General features: G+C 36.7%; 1 protein-coding gene across 1 annotated transcript in view; it reads right to left on the reverse strand.

The window, feature by feature from the left end:
• Positions 1-16,262, reverse strand: part of ADAM7 (ADAM metallopeptidase domain 7) — a 65,003-nt gene that overhangs the window by 29,220 nt on the left and 19,521 nt on the right. Inside the window, exons 4-8 of the mRNA XM_043554124.1 lie at positions 14,567-14,645; positions 12,949-13,025; positions 11,795-11,987; positions 9,881-9,934; positions 4,370-4,441 (exon numbers count right to left, since the gene is read on the reverse strand). Coding sequence (XP_043410059.1) covers positions 4,370-4,441; positions 9,881-9,934; positions 11,795-11,987; positions 12,949-13,025; positions 14,567-14,645 — 475 coding nt within the window. The remainder of the gene's footprint in view (positions 1-4,369; positions 4,442-9,880; positions 9,935-11,794; positions 11,988-12,948; positions 13,026-14,566; positions 14,646-16,262) is intronic.

Raw genomic sequence — 16,262 nt, forward strand, 5'->3', positions numbered from 1 at the left:
AGTAGAGAACAGAAAAACATTGGAAAAGATTAACCAAACTAAGAGTCAGTTCTTTAAAAAGATGAAGAAAATGGACAAACCCTAGCTAGACTAAGCAAAACATAAAGGACTTAAACCAGCAAAATTATGAATGAAAAAGGGGGTGTTACAACTGATATCACAGAAATTTAAAGGATAAGAGGCTGCTATGAACAACTATATGACAAGAAACATGACACCTAGGAGAAAAGCAAAAAATTGGAAACATACAACTTACCAAGACCAAATCAACAGAAATAGAAACTCTGAATAGACCAATTACTAGTATGGATATTGAAATAATAATCGAAACTATCCTAATGAACCCCAGGACCAGATAGTGTAAATATACCAAACATTTAAAGAATTAATACCAATAATTCTCAAACTCTTCCAAAAAGAAAAAGAAAAAGAAAAAACTCAAAGGGAAGGAAACACTCCAAACTCATTTCACAAGGCCAACATTACCTTGATACCCAAACCAGAAATGGATACTACTAGAAAAGAATACTTCAGGCTAATATCCCTAATGAGTATACATGTAAAAAAAATCTCAATAAAATACCACCAAATTGAATTCAGCAGCACATTAAGAGGATCATTCACAGGGTCAAGTGGAATTTACCCTGGGATGCAAGGGTCATTCAAATAAACAAATCAATGAATGTGACATATTACATTAATAACACAAAAGAAAAGAATCATAAGAATCGTATCTCAACTTGACAAAATTCAACATTTTATTCATTATTTAAAAAACCTCTTACCAAATTAGGCATAGGTGGAACATATCCCAACATAATCAAAGCCATATATGACAAGCGCACAGCTAACATCATGCTCAATGGTGAAAAAGCTTTTCTTCTAAGATCAAGTACAAAACCAGTACCCACTCTTAGCAACCCTATTCAACATAGTACTGGAAGTTCTAGCTACAGCAATCAGACAATAAAAAGAAACAAGGGTATCAGAATTGGTAAGGAAAGTAACATTGTCTCTATTTGCAGCCATGATTTTATCTATAGAAAAATCCCAAAGACAACCCAAAATTGGTAAGATCTACTCAATGAATTTAGTACAGTTGCAGGATACAAAATTAGCAGGCAGACATTTGGTAGCATTTCTAGACAATAACAGGGAAATTTCTGAAAAGAAATAAAAATATTTATCCCCCACATACACGAACGTCAAAAATAATAAAATACTTAGGAATAAAGTTAATAAGGAGCTGAAAGATATGTATGCTTAAAAGTATAAGTTGATAAAATAAATCAAAGAAGACACAGATAAATGCAAAGGTATCCTCTGTCCATTGAGTGGAAGAATTAATAATGTTAAAATGCAAATACTACTGAAAGCCATCTATATAGTCAATGCAATCCCTATCAAGATTCCAGTGACAGTTTTTATGAAAGTAGAAAACAAACTCCTAAAGTTTATATAGAACCAAAAAACACCCAAATAGCCAAGAAAAAAAAATCCTGAGAGAGACAAAGCAGGAGCATCACACTTCCTGATGTTAAGTTTTATGTAAATCTAAAGTCATCAAAACAGTATGGGACTAGCATATAAAGAGACAAATAGTCCAATGGAACAGAAGCAAGAGCCCAGAAATGAACCGAGGCATATACAGTTACCTAATATTTGACAAGGAAGCCAAGAACACTCAGTGGACAAAACATTATCTCTTCAATGTATGACGCTGAGATGATTGGGTATTCACATGTAAATAAATGAATGAAGATGAACCAGTAACTTATGCCACTCACAAAAATGAATTCAAAGTGGATTAAAGACTTACATGTTGAGTCTTACTATGAAGATCCTAGAAGAAAACAAAACTAAAGCTCCTTAACATGGGTCTTGGTAATGATTTTTTGGATATGATGCCTAAAAGCAAAAGCAATAAAATAAGAAATAAGAAACGGGACTGCATCTCAAAGCTTCTACACAGCAAAAGAGTCCATTAAAAAAGTGAAAAGATGGAATGGGAAAACATATTTACAAGCCATATATCTGATAAGGGGTTAATATCCAACACACCTAAACAACCCATCAACTCAATAGCAAAAAAAAAATACAAATAACCTAATTCAAAAATGGGCAAAGTACCTAAACAGACCTGTTTTTCAAAAAAGATGCATGAAAGGCCAATAAGTGCATGAAAAGATGTTCAACATCACTAGGCATTAGGATAATGCAAATTAAAATCACGATGAGGTATGATCTCATGCTTGTTAGAACGGCCATCATCAAAAAGACAAGAGACAACAGATGCTGGTATGGAGGTGGAGAAAAGGGAGAAAATCAATCAATAAAAAGAAACAGGAAAAAAACCCACATAGGTGACTATGAGATATAACTATTTCACACCACATTGCTCCTCCCTTCTAGAAAAATATGGGGAGGGTTTTTAACAGCCATAGAAATAGGCTTAAAGCTCAGAGAATATCTACTTCTGGCTCAGATGTACAAAACTGGAAATAATATCGCTTCTACCCTGACAGAAAGAAAAAGCCAGAGAATCTACAAAGTCATATCAGATCGGACCGTAAGTTAGCTGAGGTAACAGGGCAAGTAAGATGATGCCTGAAATCTCGGGAAAGATTGCTTCTTTAAGGCAGAAATGGTACTGGAGTATCTCCCAGCAGCAGAGGATGCTGAGCGCCATACAAGACATAAGAAGAACTTACCAGACATTTTTAAGGAATTGCTAAAGGGCATGTGATAGAATGAGTGTAGGACCCTCTGAGAGACACAGGCATAAGGAATCTCACGCCTATGCTCAGAATCTTCTCCACGGGCCTCCTCTGCATGCCCCATGAAACCATGGAGGGCAGAATGGGAGACTTGGAGGTCCCCTCCTCTGGTGGGATAGGCTTGAAGGATGAGAGAAACTGTTGACTTGGGAACATCTTTAAACCTACCAGACTCTTGTTCTCCAGAAAAACAAAAGCACTAAGCTGCTGTGTGACCTTCAGAAAGAAATATTTTTCCTGTTCTTATCTCATTGTCCCTTCTTTCCTCGTGCTCACTACGGGCTTAGTTTGCCCTTTCTGCAGTTCCTTAAGGCAGAAGGTTAGTTGTTTATTGATACTTTCTTTTTAATTGATATATGTTTGCATTTGTAGCTATAAACTTTCCTCCCAGAGCTCCTTTTGTTGTATCTCATATGTTTTGGTAGGTTTTGTTTCCATTTTTTGTACCAAGATTTTCTTCTTATGCCTTTCATTTATCCGTTGGTCCACTTGCTGTTCAGGAATGTGCTCTTGAATTTCTGCATATTTATAAATTTTCCATTAATTTGGCTGGCGTTGCTTTTTTAGTTTCATACCACTGTGGCAGGAAAAGATACTTGGTATCATTCCCATCTTCTTGAATTTGTTGAGATTTGCTCTGTGGCCTACTCTATAATATATATCATGAAATGCCTCTTCTGCTCTGGAAAAGGTGTATTCTGTTGCTCTTGGGTGAAAAATTCTGCATATACCTGTTGGTTTCATTTGGTCTATAGTGTTGTTCAAATCCAGTCTTTATTGATGATCTGTCTGGATGGCATATCGATTGCTGAGGGTAGGGCATTTTTTTTTTTTTATTCTCCCAGAACTCAAGTGAAAACCTATTGTTACTGAAAGAAGGGAAAAGAAAAACCAGAAAAACAAACAAACAAAAACCTTCTGCCCCTGGAGGACAGACAGGAAGCTGTCCTAAGGCCAGAGCCTTCGAGGTCTCCTACCAGTGAAGGAAGAACATAAACGATGAGAATAATCTACCCAAAGACCCCATGGGCAGAGCTTTCCTAAAACAGGATAGATCAGAGTAACAAAACTCTCTGGGTCCCCTAACCAGGCTAGAGATCACTGAATTAGCAAACAAAAACAGATTACTACTGAAGGAGAGATAAGAATTGTGAGTGCAGACCTTTCAGCTCTGGCTCTTAGCAAAGGCCTGAAGTTGAGGGTGCAGGGACAAGGTGGGTGAAGCAGGGACAAAGTCTCCAACAGTGCTAGGTTCTGGAACAGTGATTTTAAATGTATTAATGGATTTGATTTATGCGTGATGAGTTTTCAAGTCTTTATATGTTGCTTTATAAATTTTGTGGTTACTAACCAATATTTGAAATTTATTTAGATGTTAAATGTCATTCACTTCAAAACCCAAAATCTCAGAGCTGTGTTTCCTGTATCGCCTTACAGTTTTCAATGGATTTTGGTTCGTTAGTCTATGCAGTGAATTTCTGTGTTTTGGGCCTTCTCAATACTGAGCTTACCACAAAACCCAGGAGATATCTACCCTAAAAGGTATTTTCCATTTGTATTCTTAGATTGATTCAAACGTTATCAGATCTTACCATGTTGACAAAATTGACCATTCCCCAAATTCGATTCCTTATTTTACTGTGAGGATGATTATTCCTGCGACACTGGAAATAAAACATCAGATCAACATTCATTAATAACAGATGATATAAACTCAACAAAATCACCTACTGTGAGATATTTCCAGGGTGGGGGGGAAACTTATTGGTATTCTTTCTGGTCAGCTAAAAATCATGGCAATTTATGCAGAATTACATTTTTGATATGAAATCACTACATACAGCAGTTTCTAAAGACATGCTTCAGCTTAGCACTACTTTTAAGATTTTCTTCATAACCTCGTTCCCTTTTCACATCACAACATATTGCATTACGTTGATTTATTAAACCAACTGATAAGTGTTCTTTAGAGTCCATATTTATCATGCTGATGAAGCAAAACATATTAAAGTGTCACAGAAATCCTTATATTGCAAAAAAAACTCCGGAAACTTTATCAGCCCTTCTGTATCCATGGTAGTAACAAACTACGGAATGTAATCAAAGACCACCCTGCAGCCAGAGATGTGATGGAGAGGGGCAGGAAACTGTGACACCCCTTCTCTCCAGGGAAAGGCTGAGAAAACAAAGCGGACCTTCCTGCTCCAGCCTATTCTGTCTTTTGTTCCTTTCTAAGAAATGGACTCCCCATTTGTGGACCTTGTTGTTGGCATTATCGACTGAGACCTGATAAAATATACTTTATAATAACAAAAGTATCCTGTAGGGATAAATGCAAATGATCAAGCTTGTTTCATAATAAGAATAAAAAGAAATATGGCTTTTCTGAATCCTACAAATATCCTCTATTTACTATTCCATTGCTCTCCTGTTGTCTCACATACCTAAATACCTCAAAGATATAACGTTAGACTCTCTTCACTTATCTCTCATTCATCCCTCAACCCATACTCATTAGTTTAACTGCCTCTATTCCACAGAAACTATTCTTGACAGGCACATAAATGTCCTCCTGCTTATCCAGTCCATTGAACACCTTTTCCTCATCTTCCTAGTCATCTCATCTACCTTTAATATTGACCATTTTATCTTTCAAGAAATTTCTTATCACCTTTGTGTCCAATACCCTATCACTCCTAGTGTTTCATTGTACAGAGGTTCCTTTTTTCCACCATTCCCTTAAATTCTGGATGGCAAATATGGTTTCACACCAGAATTGTTGGTGACCAGTTGGTAGAGCTTGCCTAAAATACAGTTGAGAAAGATCCTGAGACTGGGGTACCTGGGTGGCTCAGTTGGCTAAGTGTTGGACTCTTGATTTTGGCTCGGGTCGTGATCTCAAGGTTCATGAGCTCAAACACTGAGTTGGGCTGTGGGCGGACAGCATGGAGTCTGCTTGGGATTCTCTCTCTCCCTCTCCCTCTGCCCATCCCCAGCTCATGCTTTTACGTTCTCTCACAAAATAAATAAATACACTTAAAATTTTTTAAAATCTTTCTATTTTTTAAAATGTTTATTCATTTATTTTGAAAGAGTGACAAAGAGAGTGAACAGGGGAGGCGGGGGAGAGAGAGAGAGAGAGAGAGAGAGAGAGACTCTCAACGAGGCTCTGTGTTGTCAGCACAAAGCCTGACATGGGGCTCAAACTCATGAACCATGAGATCACGATCTTAGCCCAAACCAAGAGTCAGACACTTAACTGACCGAGTCACCCAGAACCCCCAAGAAAGAAGGGCTCTGAGAGTATCTTAGAGATCATAGGGATAGGGTACTTTATCAATCAGTGATTTCCACAGATGGGGGTAAGGAAGACAAATGCGTACAGAGTCTTTGCATCCTTATTAATGGTTAGTCTTTATTAATGGTTAGTCTTCCCCAGTATCTAGATACCTGTGTTCTGCTTATCCTTTCAACTTGCTGGGTATGGTTGTATACATCCATATCCTTACTCACCTGCTTAAAATTCATCACATCGTCTTCAAGATATGTAAACTCCTCAACATGTTTTCCAAAAGCTGCCTTTGTTTTTCTATTCTGTCTTACCAGAATACAATAACTCTACATTGTTCTTGCTGTTACCCTCTATACTCAGCTAACATATACATGTATGTATGTATGAATATATTACTCATATAATTGTAAATATATACATTCAACACTCAGCATCTAGCATATTAGATGCTCATTAACTATTTGTTAAATGAAAATGAATGATTTACTATAGGAACTTCTCTTTAAAAAAAACTTAAAAATCTAAAGACAATATTAAGGCAGCCTATGTGAGAGTTATGCCCAGTTTAATGCCCCTAAATCATATCAAGCAAATATTTGCCTGGTACCTGGGGTAAAATATTAAATTTAATGAATTGTTCTTACTTTTTACTAATAACTTATTGTTAAGAGCAAAGAAATTATTTTAGCACTCTTTTAAAAGTGAGTTAACATGTTCTCATAAACATGTTAAAGTAAGCCTATCTAGTGCCCAAATCTTACCAACTTCTTTTTTTTTATATAAAATTGACAATTGTAGTTTCTACTCATTTTTTAAAATATGCAATAATGTTGTGTCTTTCTTTTAAACTAACATAGATCCCATTTATTTTGTTTTATTATGGTGACTAAAAATTTCAGTGAATATGTTAAAATAAAATTTATTGACAGTGAAAATAAATGTATCTTATTCTCACTTTTGGAGGAAAAAACTTCCAATATTACAGTTTAAGTTTAATATTTATACAGGATAGAATGATTTTGGTAAATGTTCTTTATTTTCTTCCATCTTTTGCTTGCTAAGAGTTTTATCAGAAATATTTGAGATGATTTCATTCCTGGGATAAACCATTGCCATGTAAACTTTCTTTGAATCTGTGCAAGGACTGGGTTTGCAACTATTGTTTTAGGATTTTGCAGTTGGTTTGGTAAGTGAAATCATCTTACAATTTTACTTTCCTGTCTGGATTTGTTATCAAAGTCATCATAGATCGTTCCAGTAATGATCCTTAAGAAATCCCTCTTCCAGATATCCACACCCTTGTGTATTTCCCTCCAACATCGATTCTAGGCTTGACTCTATGGCTTAGTTTGGCTAAGGAGACATTAATTAATAATTGTAGTACAAGCAGGAGCTTAAAAATCTTACATACTGAAGCCTGGCATCTTTCTTGATATTTTGATGCCCAGTTATCATATGAGAAGCACAGGTGAGCCTACTGCTTACATGGCCAACTGATACTTGTACTACATATCAGTCAAGTGTCTGAAGCCATTTTTACACCAGCCAGCTAGCCCAGTGGAACTGCTATACAAGCGAACCACACTAAGCTTGGGATTGTTTGTTACACAGCAGTAGATATCTAATGCGAAAGGTATAATAACTGTATAACATGTGCGAAGAATTTTTCCTTTTGCTTATTCTTCAAATTTGTTTGTAAGAGATATTATCTGTTAAAGCAAATTTCGGCAAAATTTGTGTTTAAATGGATGTGAGCCTAGTGTCTTCATTTGTTGAGAGACTGTGGACTGCTTATTTAATTTTTAAAATTCATTACAATCTTTTTCGGGTTTACTATTTCTTTTCAAGTCAGCTTGGTAACATTTTACTGCATGCTTCTGCTCATAACTGTATTGGCACAGGTTGTACGTATATTTTTTATTGATGTGTAACCTGTACTATATTTATAGTTCTGCTGCCTTTTGCTTCTAATTTTATTTGTACTTTTATTTTTTTTTAATAATTATTGTCAGAGATTTCTCTATTTTACCAATCTATTCGAGGAATGAGCATTTGGCTTTGTTGACCTACCAATTGCTTCTTTTTGACTCATGTCTTTTATTAATTTCATGCATTATTAAGAGTTTTTTCTCCTTTCTATCCTTTTTTGATTTATTCTGCTTCATTTTATAACTTTTCCAGTTAGACTCTTAGTTCATTAAATTTTTCTTTCTCTTTCATAGAAATGTCTAAGACTACAAATATCCTTCCAAATACTGCTATGCCTCCTGCATCTAAAGTTTTCTCTATACCAGTCTTTTCTTTTTGCTGTTATAAATGTTTCATGATTTCCGATTTGACTTCTTCAGTCAGTTAATATTTGGAAATGTACTTTGCTTTAGTTTCCAAACCAATGATCATTTAGTGGCTTAATATATCAATTTTTGTTATAACTTCCAATTTGGTTGTGGTTTAAAAACAAAAGGGTGCTCTTTATTATATATATCTTTTTTCTTTTTTTTTTTTAATTTTTTTTAACGTTTATTTACTTTTGAGACAGAGAGAGACAGAGCATGAACGGGGTGGGGGGGGGGAGTTAAAGAGAGAGAGAGGGAGACACAGAATCTGAAACAGGCTCCAGGCTCTGAGCTGTCAGCACAGAGCCCAACGCGGGGCTCGAACTCACGAACTGTGAGATCATGACCTGAGCCGAAGTCAGATGCTTAACCGACTGAGCCACCCAGGCGCCCCTATATCTATTGTTTTCTATTTCTTTTTACTTTCTTTGTGGTCAAATACCAGTTTAATTTTTGGAAGTATTTTATTTGCATTTGAAAAGATTATAGATTGTCTATTTTGTGTGTTTTGGAGATTCTACCAATTGATTATATCAAAACGATATTTATGTGACTCAGATCTTTTCTACTTGTGTTGAATTTTTTCCTACTTTACCTAAAATTTCCTGATAGAGGAGAACTGAAAAAAACTTACTCTGCCTGTAACTCTGTTATTTTTTGTTGCACATCTTTTTTGACTCTATTGTTAGGTATATAATATGAAATATCAGTGGCTGGTTTACAGTTCTTGGAGAGCTTATTCTCCTTCCCATTGTGTTAGTTGACTCTTCCTCATGTGATTAGTTGCATCTTAGATTCTGAAAATGTCTTCATAGAACATTTTTGACTTGAGCTGTAACAGTTTATCAAGTTTCTAATCAAGTTTTACATTAAAAGCTTTGCTTGGCATTTCTGTATCTAAAGAAAAATATATCACGCTCCACATCATTATATGACACGTGTTTAACATTTTTGCTTTCCTGTGCATAATATATCCCCTTCCTATCGCTACAAACAAACAGAACATTCCTTTTCTCTTTGCAGTTTCAGTAGGGAGACATTCTCCGGTTCCCTTTTCAGAGATGGGGCAGCTCATCATGGCTCTGGGCATTATTCAACACATTCTATATACTATATGTCACCAAGCCTGTGAATTTGACTTACTGCTCTGACAAGAGATTCTCTTCTCATTTTTAGGACTTGGAGATTTCCTGTGTTTTCTTCTGAGCTCAACTAGAGATTGTGCACATTTTTTCAATTTTGTGTATGTTGTTCATCATTTCCATATGCTCAGTAAAAGGAGGAGAATTCTATTTTGGCTTAGTCTTCTATACTGCCAAAGGACCTTATCATCTCTTATATAAATCTGTTTGGGGAAGCTAAAAACAACATTGAGCCCAAAATGGAATTCCGATTAAAATATTTTTTTCTCTTTTTTAGGATCACTGTAGTTTTATAAGTATGAATGAGGAGCAAATATTCCTCTGAAAACTTACCACGTTTTCATCAGCAACAATGAACAGTTCCACATACTTTTCTTTGTGGGTGTTCTGGAAATTTATGAAAAATTTAATAGACTATGGTCAATGTTTCTCATTTGACGTTAAAATTTTCATGGTAAGAAATGTTAGTATTATTGATCCGGGAAGGTGAGGAAGAGGAGTATAACTAATAATTCCAGGAATTTATCTAAAGAAAGCCCCATATATTATTAAAACATGTGGCCCTTTACATCAGATCGTCTTTCGGGTAAAATTAGTTGTATTTATTGCAGCATTATTTACAATGGCCAAGATATGGAAGCATCCTAAGTGGCTATTGGTAGATGAAAGGGTAAAGAAGATGTGACACACACACACGAACACACACACGCACACACTGATATTATGCAGCCATAAGAAAGGATACGATCTTGCCATTTACAACGGTATGAATCAATCCAGAAGGTATTATACTAAGTGAAATAAGTCAGACTGAGGAAGACAAATAACATTTCACTTCGGTGTGGAATCTAAAATTCAAAATAAACGAATAAACAAACAAGTTAAACCAGAATCAGACCTATAAATACAGAGATCAAACTGATGGTTGTCATAGGGAAGGAGGGTGTAGGAGGCAAAATAGGTGAAGGGGTTTGGGAGACACAGGCTTCCAGTTATGGAATGAATAAGTCATGGAACAAAAGGCACAGCATAGGGAATATAGTCAATGGCATTGCGGTATCGTTGCATGGTGACAGAGGGTGGCAACACCTGTGGTGAGTGTAGCATGATGTATGGAGATATTCAATCACTAGGTTGTACACCTGAGACTGATGTAACATTGTCAGCTATACTCTAAATAAATAAATAGAAGAGTTATAAATAAAGAATCATGAATACAGTTTTTAAATTTTTTTTCATTTATAAAGTAAATGCTTACTAAATAGCTCGTATAAAAAGCACTCAACTCATCAAGAGTGGAGAGCAAATCGTGGGACTGGCTAATAGGACTGATTGTATTCCTTCTACTCCTCTCCTGTCTCTCAATCCCCTACTTTGTGGTAGTCTCAATTCCAAAGAAATGTATAAAGGTTGCTAATGACAGATCCTTATTTTTTTATAAATCAACAATACCAGAAAATTCTGTCTTCAGCTTTCAATGTCATCTATTGAGGTACATGCATATTCTCCGAGTAATAAACCAGAGGTGTATTATTCAAAGATCTAACTAAGTCATTTTGGGGGGGACTTTTTTTTTAGTGATCATCTATTAATTGATTGAGTCCATCAAAAACATCAGTTAGGCACCTAGTAAGTTTCAGACACAATCTGGACCACGGATATGTGAAGCAGATGGGCACTCATGGATCTTTAAAGGCTAACGCCTCGTGAGGATTTGAGGTGATATGCACTAGTCATACAAGAAAGCTTAAAACACATAGGACTCTCATGGTGCAATCATCTGCCAGAAATTGAACTTGCGATTACTCTTAATTGTCCTTAATAATTAATAATTAGAATATTTGGCCTGATGAAAGGGGGAGACCTTGACTTATCATCAGCAAATCCCTCCTCTCCCAACAAATGGATGGCAGTGACGACAAGGGGAAACAATAGCTCGGTAGGTTTTACGACATTGCAAATTTCATTCTTTCCAACCACTTGTAGCCCTGATGGTATAAATCACATGTAGGGTTGCAAAAATTCCCGTTCCTTAAAACTGATGGGACAAACTGAGATTTGCTGTAGGTAACGAACATTTTCTATGTTGATAAAAAGTTTGACATTTTAGATTTCAAACAACGAAGAGTCAGACTCAGGTGGCATGTATATTTCACTAGTTGTGCTCGTTTCTCTCCTTTGAGATCAGAAAGGAAATAAAAGGGGCTTATCTTGACATTAAGACGATTTTTTCCAAAAGGCACTTACTTCTGTTTTGAGGTCTTCCACGATTTTAATAGCATCCTTCGGATCAGTTGTCCTGGTAAAATTGAGTTCCGTACAAGAATAATTGGCAGCGAACTGTGCCTTTGGATTATATCTGAACACAAAATGTTGTCCCTCATCTGAATATTTCACTGGTTCGATGAGGTACCTTTGGTTATATACCCTGAAGAATCCCCTACAGAAAATGGAAATATGATGTATATTCAAGATCTATACCATTTTACTACTTTATTTCTCACCATATTTCTCTGTTCCATTTTATTGACTTTCCTTAGCTAAGAAAGGAAACTATAAGACCAAGGCCTCATGAGCATGTGGCTGCACACGTATTCTGAGTGATAAAAAGGTGAGGTGATATGTGGCCTTTGAATCAATAACATGCGTAAGAATCAACTCCTCTAGATTTTCAGAAGCTTACCAGCCCAATCTCTACTTTGAAATCTCAGAGTTCTCACAAATATTTTGTGAATTTTTATGTCCATCATGCTTTAATTGTAGAGTAACTATATGAAAGCACAAATACTATTACATGGCAATTTTGTCATTAAAAGAGTCTTTATTCTTGAATATATTGGGATCTACTTAAGTAAAGTACTCATAAATGAAGGCGGAAATGTCTTGTTCTCCTGCCCTGCTACCCCACATTTCCTCTTTAATCCTTGAGCCCAAGATCTATAAGGAACTGATACAGACTATACTTCTGGCTTTTTTGATTTCTAAAGACTCTAAACTCCTGAAGAGCAAAAAGCTGTGAACTTTTGTGTTGTGGTGGGAATTCACAGGCCTAGAAGTCAGGAGACCTGGTTTTTCCATTGAGTTCTATCACCAGCAAATTGAATGTTCAGAGGCTAGTCTCTGATTTCAGTGTCTCTGACATGAGAGGACAGGCTAGATTATTCCCAGCAGTCTCTGAATCCCTTGACAAAAAATTTGTCTTGCTTAGGGCTGTGCATTAGACATCTTTTTGTCAGAAATGGACATCAGTGATGGGCTAGAAGGGCTACTCATGCTGAAAATATGCAGTAGCTTTTTCCCGTGATTTTTTCCATTTATAAGGCTGTTTGAAAGATGAAAAGCAAATGTCTCTGAAAATGCCTTAAGCAAACTTATAAACCAAATAGAGAACTGTGCAATACCTCAGACCATTACATGTGCTGATACTGGCAGAAGAATCAAATTCATGTATGATGGATCCTTGGTAAAAACAGTGATCCTAAAATAGATGAAGAGACTATTGGTATAAATACATATGCTCATATTGCATAAATATCACCATACACATATTTTACGTTCACAATGTATCAGCACTGCATTCTCACAAATTACACCCATGCTCCTTCATGTATTCGCTCATTGCACTCTGCCATTTGGAAAATTTTGAACTCCTTCAGAATCCTTTTATTGTAATTGCATCGTTACTTTGTATGAAGCAGGATGTGGATTCTTTCCTCACAGATTTAGGAGTGTATTAGTTGATGAATCCCGTCTCCGAAATGTGACCCTTTTCCACTTAAGTATTTCTCCTTTCATCCACCCTAAAATGTCTACCAAACTACCCTTCTCGTGTTGTTATTACTATTTTTCCCCAGTTGCCTATGAAATCAATCCAATTTTTAAAAAAAAATTTTTTTTTAAGTTCATTTATTTATTTTGAGAGAGACAGAGATGGTGCGAGTGGGGGAGGGGTAGAGAAAGAGGGAGAATCTCAAGCAGGCTCTGCCCCATCAGCACAGAACCCAGGCAGGGCTCAAACTCACGAAATTGTGAGATCATGACCTGAGTCAAAATCAAGAGTTGGACACCTAACGGACCGAGTCACTCAAGCGCCCCATGCCAACGTTGTTGATGATTGCTAAAATTAGGTTTCGCTCTCCAGCCAGGTCCCCTCAAGCCCTTTCCTCCTGCGGCCTTGCTTCAGTCAAGTTGATATCCCTGTCACTCCCTACGTGGTGCTCTGCCTGTAATGGTTCCATCAGGTAATCACCTTTTCCATTTTGTCCATGAGTGACACTCCCCATGTGATCTCAGACCCTCTTAGGCCAACAGCCACCCCCTGCATAAAAGCATGTTGCCCAGTTTTCTTCCATTTCTATTTTACAAAGATTGGCTGAAGGTTTACATTCCATGATTGACACATGCCTTAACCAGGAAATAGGTTTTTAGAAAGTATACTTTTGGTGAAAAGGAATAATGTCATCTTCGGTTAGAAGGCTACAGAGGGCATGGAAAGGGAAGGAAGGCCGTAAAAGTAGAACCTGTATCCACTGGAATATTATTGATGATAAATGAACAAAAATTCATTTGGAGAATGAAGGAGAGACCACAATGTTGGTGCAGCAGAAGGCCTAGGCCGGGGAATAGGACTCACATAAGGCTCAATTAGATGGAGGTTTTAAAATAGTTTCATGTCGTTAGTTTTTATCCCTTTAGCCCGATGACAATCTCATCAGGGTGCCTTCTACTTCTTTGGTTCCTGCTTTACCCTTTCTCCAGACTTAACACCATTTGGGGTACACAGAAGTCAGTTTAGTCAAGAAAAAATACATTAACAGTCATCAATCTGCTTGTGAGACAGTAGTCAGCCTCCTTTAGAGTTTGAAGGGTCATGTGTTCTATTCTAGAATGATTCGTGACAGTATTCAATGTAAGATTCGCCTCTGACATAACATTTTCAGAAGCTGCCTGTACAGCTGGATTGCGTTTCAAAATCCCATGAGAAAATTTCGGAAGACAAGGGAAGGTTCCATAAGATACCGTGGTGGAAGGGTAGCTGGTGACGGCCTCTCCTTTTGTAGAGTAGTAGGTTTCACTGTAATTTGAGGCTAGGAACTCCCTGGAAAAGAGGGCAGAGAGGTAGTGAGATTTAGTCAGTTTACAAAGATAGCAGATAAAACCAATTATGGGGAAGAGAAGACTTGAGGCTGTTTCCAAATCTCAGCACGTTCCTCTCATGCTAAAAACACATAAGCAGAATCAACCCCACTCACACGAAAAGGCTTTCTGCCCAGATTTCATGATTTGGTAAACACTAGAAGAGACTGAAAGAGATTCTGGGAGCAAGTTGAGAAAAAAACTAGAGAAAATACTATCTAAGTAAAGTCATATATATATTTGATAAGAAATATATTTGATGTGTATATCAAATATACATAAAATGCATATATCTTAACATACATTAACCCAACAACTATATATTCAGATAAAAGCAGTATGTATTAATCATAATATAAATTTAGAAAACACAGAAAAGTATCAATGAAACTCGCTACAGAGAGACAACCTCTGCTAATATCTTCATGTAACTCTTCTTGTTTTAGGTTAATTTGTTTATTTTGAGACAAAGGGGGGGGAGGGGCAGAGAGAGAGGGAGAAAGAGAATCCCAAGCAGGCTCCCTGCTGTCAGGCCAGAGCCCGATGTGGGGCCCGAACCCACGAACCCTGAGATCATGACCTGAGCCAATTTAAGAGTCAGATGTTCAACCAACTAAGCCACTTAGGTTCCCCTTCATGTAATTCTTTATAGTTTTTTTTTTTCTCTGCACACGTTAAGGGATGGCATTCTGAGTAATCAGTAGAATGACTCTACTTACCCACATGCCCTATAACAAATCCCATGGGCATCCTCAGACCAAGAACTAAGGTCGTATATCTCAACTCTCTCAGTACATGGATGCTACAGAAGTACATAGGGAATCATTGGATTCTTCTTACACCGTTCTGTAATTTACCTAGTTCTATCTGAATTACCCTATGTGGATAATAGCCATTCTATTTTAAGATTTACGAGGCCCCAAGAAGAAAAGTGGAATATTGGCTCTCTTAGAGAGGAAATGGTGATGGGGTAGAGAAAGCCCTAGTATCAGAACCATCACTTGGGTTTGACTGAATAGAACGAGCTCAAAATCACTTTGGAGAGGTAATATGTACACTATCTTATATGAACGTGAAAAACAAACATTTGTGTAGTTTGTAGAGACATAAACACGTTCGTTATTAAAGTTGACATCATCCTCTCGACATAGTTGTTTACCCAACAATCTTACTTTGTTATCTCATGAATTTGAAAACAGATAGTTACAAAACACAATAAAGAAAATATGGAACTTAAATTAAACATATCCACCTGTGCGTTGTTACTCACCCTTCCTCAAAGAGCTGGCAGAACAGTCACAATTTGCCCTACTCGAGCAGAGTCAGTAGATTTCCCTTTATGTCCATGCTTCGTGAACACAACCTGCCTCATTCTCAGTAACTCCCAAAAGGTAGGATTATATGTTCAGCGTGCAACCAGAATGTACATTTTAATGGGCTGAATCATCGTGGGCATCGCTTTTCTTTCCCCAAAACTATATTCAAAAATTTTATTTTCTTAGAAAACAGAGGATCCCACATTTTTCCGATGTATGAATTCAAAGTACTAGTATCTCATTTTTTAAATTTTATTTTGAAA

Source organism: Prionailurus bengalensis, chromosome B1, assembly GCF_016509475.1.
Source record: "Prionailurus bengalensis isolate Pbe53 chromosome B1, Fcat_Pben_1.1_paternal_pri, whole genome shotgun sequence".
In the NCBI taxonomy this organism is placed as follows: Eukaryota; Metazoa; Chordata; class Mammalia; order Carnivora; family Felidae; genus Prionailurus; species Prionailurus bengalensis.